This window comes from Glandiceps talaboti, chromosome 18, assembly GCF_964340395.1.
Source record: "Glandiceps talaboti chromosome 18, keGlaTala1.1, whole genome shotgun sequence".
In the NCBI taxonomy this organism is placed as follows: Eukaryota; Metazoa; Hemichordata; class Enteropneusta; family Spengelidae; genus Glandiceps; species Glandiceps talaboti.
Window position 1 is genome coordinate 18458585 of NC_135566.1, and position 10121 is coordinate 18468705.

Genomic DNA, 10121 nt, shown 5'->3' on the forward strand with positions numbered 1-10121 from the left:
ACCAGTAAGCATTCTTTTAGTCCTTGAAATTTAAAAATATCCAGGACGGGACGGGGGTTTCAAATGTGAAATGTTCCGTATTTATTTATTTATTTATTTATTTATTTATTTATTTATTTATTTATTTATTTATTTATTTATTTATTTATTTATTTATGGATTTATACTCCCATCAAGCATGTATATGTATCGAAATGCCTTAATTTTTTTCATTGGCGTTTTCCATATAAGAATATTTATGGAACTAACAGCGCATCGGATACACGGTTCAGGAAAAAGTCTGTTCCAAGTATTAGGTCGTAGATGCCAAAGATATTTCCGAACGGAACGGAATGTATCCAGTTTGCAGTCCCAAGTCATCAACACGAAGGAAGATGCAGACACAAAGAGAATACCACGACCATTCAAGGACATTCCACGCCCTAAAATGTGGCCTGTCTTCGGATCACTTCTAGACTATACTCCAGTAGGTGAGACATCATTTTACCTAACACTCTTTAGAATTTCCGAGTAATAAATCAACATTATTACTTAAGAAGCCCCCCCCCCCTCCCCCGAGACTTGATCTTCAAAAGTCAACTATATCACACACACCTTTGTGTGTCATATAACGATTTGACCATTTCATGCACTTATTCCCTGGCCTTGTTCGGGCACTAGTAGTCCTTCGGGCTGTTATGTAGCAACTGTTTCTCTTGGCTTTCAGCCTCGCGAAATAGTTGCTGCATAACAGCCCTCGGGTAATATACATACATACATACATACATACATACATACATACATACATACATACATACATACATACATACACACATACATACATAAAGTGCCCACATAGCCAGGCAACAAGTGTATACTACTTACTGACCTGACGAAGCACTGTCAGCAGGGCGAAAGTTAGTCAGTTTCGGAAATCATTTGAGTTTAGTTTTACCGAGGCCATCCAGATAAGTTTGTGCTTTCACACACACACACGCACACACACACACACACACACACACACACACACACACACACACACACATATATGTTTACTATATTTACTATATTTAACTGTTTATAACCGTATTACAGGTCCATATACCCTAGAAAAAATTATGGAAGCGTCTCTTGACAGGTATAGAGAATACGGAAAGATATGGGTTGAAAATTTCATGGGTAGTATAGCAGTTAATATAGTTGATCCTAATGATGCACAGACTCTGTATAAAAATGAAGGTGTATATCCGATAAGAGAAGCATTTAAACCATGGGAGAGGGCTCGTGAAGTGCGCAAATGCCCTCCTGGTCTAGGCAACATGTAAGTAATTTTTGTCATCGTGTACATACTGAATGTGTTTTAAATGAGTATGTATGTATGTATGTATGTATGTATGTATGTATGTATGTATGAATGTATGTATGTATGTATGTATGTATGTATGTATGTATGAATGTATGTATGTATGTATGTATGTATGTATGTATGTATGTATGTATGTTGTGTATGTATGTATGTATGTATGTATGTATGTATGTATGTATGTATATTCATATTCATATTCATTGACGAATTCTTTCTTTAAAAAAGAACATTTGCAGAACAAAGAAACATACGTACAGTTAAATAAATACATAATTAAACTTCATTTTACAAACAAACAACAGAAAGTCACATAACTTACAGCTGAAAGTAATAAAATAAAATACAAAAAGAGTTTTAAAAAAGTTCAATATGTCAATATACATTACATTTTATGTAGTGGAGAGGGATGTAATGTTTTGCCAGCTGTAGTGCAGTGGCACAGTTATTCATAATAATATTAAATTTTCTACTTTCTGCGATACTTTCGAAGTTTGGGTTTAGTATAGTTAGTGTGTTGTATAAATTGTTTCTGTCTGTTGGTAGTAAGGGCAGATCATAACATAATGCATTTCATCTTCTATTACATTCATTTGACATTTTCTACATATTCTATCTTCAAGTTTCATTTTTAAATGTCTTCCTTTCTCAATCATGAGATTATGATTACTTATTCTTAATTTACATATAAATTTTCTATATTCAGGAATTTTAATATCTTGTAAATATTTTTCCATTTTAAATTCAGTTTTAAATTTACAACATGTGCACAGCTTATTGTTCCCGCTGTTAGAAGGCCTATCTGCTCTCACTTCTTGTTTCCACTTCAATATATATTCTTAGTCGCATTTATCTATTAATTTATGTAAAGTTTGTGGAGAATTATTATTCCAAAAGTTCTTGAGGTTTTTAATCCCACTTATCTTCTCGATATTGGTTGCTCAAGTTGTTTTATTATTTGTGTTATACATTACAGCCTCATGTACAAGACTGTTTTCGCTTTTAGTGCAGACTCTTTTCCAGAGTCCTGTCACTGTATTTCTCTATTCCCTAAATTTCCCATCCATATGTTAATACAGGTCTAATGATGTGATAAAAAATTCTAATGTTAATATAATGAAGTAATTATTTTCGTAATATAATAAAATGCCTTTGTTGCGTTATTGTAAAAAGATTCTTTTGCTAGGTCAAACTTACCATTTGGCTGAAATTCAGTTCCTAAATACTTACAATTATGAACTATCTCTATGTTTAGCTCGTGTATGTGTGTGTGTGTGTGTGTGTGTGTGTGTGTGTGTGTGTGTGTGTGTGTGTGAGCGCACGTGCGTGTCTGTGTGTCTGTAGGTATGTATACTGAGGTATGTATGCATGAAAATATCGATGATATTTTTGGAGCAATGGTATGGTATGAAAGCTAAGGTCAGCTAATGTTGCTTTTCCTCCATTCCTTTACTATTTAAACAGTGGTTTTTATAAAGAGCTACGATTTGTATACTTCTCTTCTTAAACTTCTCCTCAGGCAAGGTTCAGAATGGCGTCGTGTAAGAAGAGGAGTACAGGCTTACATTATGAAACCCAAATTAATTGCCCAATATGTACCAGACGTGGATATCGTTGTTGGTGATTTCATATCTTTAATGAAACAAATTAAACAAGAAGATGGCGAGATCCCAAATTTTCAAAGCGAAATTTACAAGTGGTCCTTAGAATGTAAGTATAATGGTTTCCAGTGAATCGTTCCTCTCTTATCGAATGTTAACGGCTGATATTATATATATATATATATATATATATATATATATATATATATATATATATATATATATATATATATATATATATATATTCATATATATATATGAATATTAATGAGTCACTTGCATAATTAACCAATGTCAATAATGATTATATTATTAATTAGTATATAGTATTATACTATATCTTAAGATACAAGCTACAAATTATAAATATAAATATAATTATCATACAGTTTATATATGTTTTCTTCTTCTCCTGTAGCTATTTTCAAGGTTGTATTTGATGAACGCTTAGGCTGCCTGTACAGTGATATAGAATCAAACTACGAGGCCAAAGAGGTGTTTCAAGCGGCTGGCGATTTCTTCAGAACCTTGAACAAATTGTTACTCGGTGTACCCTTCTACAAACTTTTTAATACGCTGGAATGGAAAAAGTTTTTGCATTATGAAGAGGTATTCTACAGGTTCGTAGTTGAATAGTTATTTTTATTCAAAACATTCCTAAACATGTATTTCTTTGAGGCAAAATATGATTAAAAGCATTTGTAACATGTCTCTGATGATGCGAGTAGCAATAAATCTTCCTCTTGCTCAATGAAATCTTACTGACTTTGCTACATTTTATTTGTGGCCCAACAAATATTTTACTGGCCTAAAATTTTGTAGTTGATTTGGACGACTCTCAACATACAGGATGTAGTCCAAACTAAGTCTAGAGTTTAGGTTTATACTGTACTAGCATTTCTAAATCATATGGTCTGGCTTGACAAAAGATCTTATTAAAAGCTGCACTAGCTGTAACCTTAATATCATTGTTTTAATCAGACAGTCGACAATATATAGACTAAGAATTGTTAAGATACCAATACTAAGACGTTGTACATGTTAATTAGAGGCTGATTTTAACAAAAGTTATGCAGTAATAGGTTGAAATCGTGGTTTAATTGGGGGTTGATGTTTGGGTGCGAATCTAAAAATCAATTTCATTGAATTTATTTACCGAATTATGTGTACAGCTACATAAATGTGTTTACCCCCAGATGATTCAATACTATGCAGGTGTGCAATGAGTTAGTCAATTATATCTAGCAAAAGAGTTTCAAAAACGTTTCATGAAAATATATGGTGTCAACCACATCACGACATTAGCCTAGTGTGTATCTTTAACACAAAGTTGACGACATTTGTTATATCTTCTCCTCACACCAGGACATCGAAAAAGTATATTGACCTTAGCATTGCTCGCATGCAAGAGTTGTCAGAAAAGAAAGAAATAGCTGGGGAGGCCAATTTTTTGGAATCTTTATTGGGGAGGGAAGACTTAACATATCAAGAAATGGTCGCAGTGCCTGGAGACATGATGTTGGGTGCTATCGACACGGTGAGTCAAACAAAGGAATTCAAAATTAAAGAAAGGGTCAGGCTTATTTCAACCTTTATTATATTAGGTACAAATCATTTTGTCACGAAGCATCTCTCTCTCTCTGTCTCTGTCTCTCTCTCATATTTGAAAGCTGAGGACAATAGTGTAAGATAATAGCTTTAGCAATTGAATAGACAACAGACTACATTTCGATTTACAAATAGTGTATTCGCGCTGTGGCTTGTAAATACACTCCAACGTGTTTGTCAAAATGTACATGGTGTAATTCAGTTAGATCTAAAAGTCTATGTAGTATTGAGAAACTGATCTTCCCAGGCATAGGTGACACGGATTATACTATTACAGTATAGAGCTAGTGGTGGCACGGACTATATAATTCATTGACAAGTCAAGATGTGAGAAACTAAACCATGAGAACACTTTGAGTTTACATCTGGTTTGAAGAGGAAATAGACAAAATTTGAATATCTAGAGCAATTTCGCAGATTTGTGGCAGGATAAATGGTGAATGCGTTATAATTGAAAATAACGTCTCTAAATTTAATCCACGTCATGTTTACGTATCTTTACAGACAGGTAATGCACTTGTCTTCAACCTGTACACTTTGGCAACGAATCAAGACAAACAAGCTAAGCTATATGATGAAATCATCAACGTTATAGGTAGTGAGGGCGCTATAACATCTAATGAATTGGATAAAATGGTATACCTCAAGGGATGCATTAAGGAAACATCCAGGTACTATATAGACTGATACCAGTCCCGTGGGAGATTTTTAGTCTCATAATCTTCAAATGTTTTGTTATTTGGGAAGGACAATGTGATCAACATTTTATATATTTTTCCCTATTACTAGTAGCCTCCCAAGGGATTGGTGCCAATCACCAGAACTCAGATGTTATCAACCTGAAATGTTGTCACTAAACAGCGAACAAAGAGGGAATGGTAGACATGTCCACAGGTTACTGTAGCCAATCAGACGAGAGGGTACTACTATACAAAATCAAATTAGACTCAGTACTCTCTGTAGATAAGAAAAAAATACCAGTCCGTTGCCTGGTGTTGTCTGTAAGAAACTGCGCTACCAAACAGTACTAAAGTTTTGTTTTCGACTTTTTTGAGGAGCAAATAGTGCATAAATAGGCTTCAAATGATAGTGTCATCGAGTAAATATCGTTTTCATTAATTTTCAAAAACATGGTGTCGATCATTTCAAACAATCTATTAGTATCGAACTGCTACGTTCCATAATCTTGTAGTATGTACTGTGTAATTAAACAGGGAATCATATTTTCAAATACTGCAACATGTTTGGAGTATCGAGATTACCAATATATCATGGGTTGGGCTTTACGGCAGGATCTGAGGCGACTGGGGAGAAATTATTTTGATCAAAAATATTTTATCAACCCTGCTCCCCCCCCCCCGTTTGCGCTCTCAAAGAAATGTCATGGTACCCGCTATACATTTCGTAGCCCCCTTCCAGAAAGAGAGATACAGACAAACACTGGAAGGCGTACACAAATATATTCGCATGGCTGTCACCAACTCATCACCGAATCTAGGTTTTAGAAGGTATTGCAAAGAAGCCGCGACAATTTTTCTTAGTTTAGTACTCAGTAAACCACTGCTCCTGAGGTGCAAATCATGAGCAAAACATTTCGGTGCCCCCTTTCAGAATTTTGGCAGCCCCAACTGTCAATTGTTTTCATGGCCCCCACAATTTCTCCACAGGCCCCTCTGCCGTAAATTCTGACCCCAGCCTTAGGGCTAGGGATAGAATTAAGATGACCGTAACTGTTACAACTGCACAAACTTAGTAACAGTCATCATACGTAACATATCGTATATTTTATTTTATTTTATTTTATTTTATTTTATGAAGGCCATATGGCTATATGAAATTTATATTGATTTGAATTATAATTAGCATTTTAACTATATTTTCTACTTGTAACACCTTGTGAAAAAATATGAACCAAATCCTTGTTTCTCTGCCCAAAAATATTTAAAGAATATGCAAATAACAACAACTTGTTATTGTAAAAGAAGTGATTTATAAACAAATAGGGCTTTACTAAACACAATTAACTTTAATCACAACAATCATGTCTTCTGAGTAGAAACTAATTGTTTTATTTAATTTAAACCCCAAAATAAATTTCTAAGGCCTAAATAAACTGTGTTGTTCCCATTACACTCAATTTTAGAATAGTTGGGGTAGGTAATTTTTTTTCCTTCATTTGTGGGTGTCAAGTTCAGGTAGTTATGTTTTCCGTTGTTTTCCACATAGTCACTGTGTTATTGGTTTCTTCCCATCAGATGTACAGCCATTACAGATTGGAAGAACAGTTTTATATTGTCTTTTAAGTTGATGTCAGTTCCCGTATCAACTATTTCTCGCGAGACTTCACAATTTTCGCGATTTTATTACTTTTTTCTCCAATACATAAAATTTAAAAAGTAGTTTAGGATAGGCAGTGAAAAACTAGAGGTCGGTTACCCGGAACCAAATAACTTTTTTTAGGTCTTATCTATATTACTACCGTAAGATTGACAACCCCTTTATACACTTGTTCAAGCCATTCAATGTTCCTTCTTAATTCACCCAGATTTCTCACAAACTTTGAAATACATGGGGAAAATAACAAAATCGTGCGTTTAAAATCATGTATATTAACGCTTTCATCATATACTTTCTATTCAAGGGTATTTCCGGTCGCTAGTGCAAATTCGCGTACAACGACTACCGATATGATTTTAAGTGGATACCAGGTTCCAGCGGGAGTAAGTCTATTTTCCTATTGCATTACTTGTACAATGCTTGAGAGGTTGAACGTTTTGTAATAATTTAAAGGAAATATATCTAAATGTGATTAAGGAATTACATATATATATATATCGCTTCGTGATCATGAAGGTGTTACCTTTACCGTAAACCTTATTGAGATCAACCTTTGAACTAACCATGTGGAGGAAGTAATTATCAAAAGTTACCTAATTAATACATAAAGCTTTATTTATGCAAATGAACCATTAATATTGAAATTTGTGCGATGTTCATCAAAACCGAATCACTTCTTGCGATTCTCGTGTGCACCCAGCTCCGTTAGAATCAATACAGTACTTACAGTAGTAAGTTATATTTATCTTGTTTGCGCATGCGCACACGCAAACACACACACTCGCACGCACACACTGAGATAGACAGACAAAACTATGCACGCACACACTGAGATAGACAGACAAAACTATGCACGCACACACTGAGATAGACAGACAAAACTACGCACGCACACACTGAGATAGACAGACAAAACTATGTCATTACCTCCTCCCTACAGAAGGTTAAAAAAACTAATCTTGTAATTCAAATCACAAACCGAGATTTTATTGGACTCTTTTTCCCTTTGATATTGACAGACTACAGTTAGAACACAGAGTATAGCTGGTTGGTTGCCAGAGTATGTTTCAGAGCCAGAAAAGTTCATTCCAGAAAGATGGATAAGGAGTGACAAGAGACGGGAAGATATTCATCCTTATGTAGTATTGCCTTTTGGTTTCGGACCTAGAATGTGTATGGGCAAACGTCTGGCTGAGCAATCATTACAAGTCGTGATAACTAGGGTAAGTTGCCTGTGCATATAATTATGACCAATATACATTATTATTCATTGTTTTTTTTCTTTGTTTTGTTTTGACTTTGTTTTTATAAATAGCTTTGCTGCATATTAAAGATACATGGGTTCTACGTCTCAAGCATTTGCTATTGACATAACACAAACCTGTATGCAATAAACTAAATAAAATGCAAACGATTGAATGGTATATGTATCCGAGGCATAACTAAGGAAAACAATGATTGATACATAGAAGGCATGCATCGACTTGAATATGATACCAACAATTTGAATTCAGCGTGTGTTATTTACACTTTTTCAAGGTTGGGGCGGGTCTTTTTACTGCGCAGGTCAAATCTGGTGAATGGCTGAATGCTTGTAGGTTTGAAGGTTTGACGATTAAAATACATGCTTTATGATAATAGTTTGACATCATGTATTTGAAATTTTATGCGAAGTGGTACAAATTCGAGATGCACATTCGACACACCGCCCATAATTATAAGTACATGTTTGTGGGGGTGAAGGAAGAAATATAAATCCGTTCAAATACAAGATGTCAATTCTTTAAATCGTTTCTTTTCACAGTTGGTTCAAAACTTCCGAATCGAATGGCACTATGGTGAAATGAATATGGTGACAAGACTTACACAAGCACCAGGCAGACCCGCAAGTTTCACCTTCATGAATCGAAAATGAGTCCATTGCCGTTGAACACAGGCTCAAAAATGCACATTTAATCTAAATTGCTGTCTTAAAATCCCTAACCCTAAGCGAGGGAATGGATCAATTCAGTCAAAGCTTAAACAACTCGGTCAATATAGTTGCTGATTGTAAATATAGCTATACATATGAATTTAGAATTTGTGCAAATACTCTTTGTAACAATACTAGTAGCTAAAGGACGAAGGTATTCATATTTATTTTATATGGAAGACTATTTAAAGGATGACTTGTGATTTTGCTGGATGATGGACAAGTGACACTGCTATCTACCGGCATAACATTGGATACAGCCACCAATTTGTATTTTACTAATGAATCAGACCAGTCCTTCATCACAACACTGTAGTTTAGTTATTTGATGTGTTCCAATAACTTGCATATCTTTGGGAAGTTTTAGTATCATTGTTTTCGACCTGATTCGAAAAAGTTGCAAAAATGGATGCACATTCGAAAGACAACATTTACAATAGCAAAAATATAGACGTCATACAATTATAATAACACTGTACAGTACACACTACATAACAGGGCAAGTGAAATGTTTGGTACAACCATACACGCACTCACGCACGCACTGACTGACTGACTGACTGACTGACTGACTGACTTCACTTTTATTACAAATACTCAAATGTTTGTTGTTTAGATCTGTATATTTGTATTTGAAAAAAAATTTTACAGCAAACACAATATCAAAAGTAAATTTACAACGATCACCTGATATGTAAATTATATCAGTTCAATGTCAAAATAATTTTATAATGATAGTCATACAAGCTGATTAACGAACACGATTTCATTTAAGGAAAACAATGGGAATTGAAGTGTCAAAATTTATGCAAACAATATGAATATTTGAATTTGTGTCAATGAATAAGGAATATTACTTTATATCATATTACAATGGATGTTTATTCTATCCTACATTTGAGTTGGCTATTTTTCTTTCAAGAAATGTTATGATTGGAAAATTTGATATATATGCAAATGTTGCATTTCAGTATGTAAATATTTTGCAATTCATTACATGACTACGTTTAGTATATCAGTTATTCTGTTTATTAAATATTCCAATGGCGGCTCCATTACCCGCATTTCAGTTGAGATTTGTTTCTGTGCTTCGGGTTGTAAACATCTAAATTTATGCAAATGATGACTTTAATATGCAAAAGACAAGTGATTTTGGTGATGTCAGCAGCACTGCTACTGCTGCACGGATTATGTACCGATGGAAATTTCCGACTGAAAAATTATTCAAGGAATAATGAATATATTAACTTTTAATAAAATA

The 10121-nt window shown here is 34.2% G+C and overlaps 2 protein-coding genes across 2 annotated transcripts; both read left to right on the forward strand.

Moving 5' to 3' along the window:
- The first annotated feature begins 238 nt into the window (after nt 1-238).
- Nucleotides 239-2067, forward strand: LOC144449783 (putative cytochrome P450 CYP44). Its single transcript, XM_078140358.1, has 3 exons — nt 239-470; nt 1075-1300; nt 2049-2067. The coding sequence occupies exons 1-3, from the start codon at nt 239-241 to the stop codon at nt 2065-2067; spliced, it is 477 nt and encodes a 158-aa protein (XP_077996484.1).
- Nucleotides 2068-2957: 890 nt separating this feature from the next.
- LOC144449556 (cytochrome P450 10-like) lies at nt 2958-9464 on the forward strand. Its single transcript, XM_078140105.1, has 7 exons — nt 2958-3052; nt 3362-3563; nt 4309-4480; nt 5056-5222; nt 7193-7271; nt 7908-8111; nt 8693-9464. The coding sequence occupies exons 1-7, from the start codon at nt 2980-2982 to the stop codon at nt 8801-8803; spliced, it is 1008 nt and encodes a 335-aa protein (XP_077996231.1). The 5' UTR covers nt 2958-2979; the 3' UTR covers nt 8804-9464.
- Nucleotides 9465-10121: the final 657 nt, after the last annotated feature.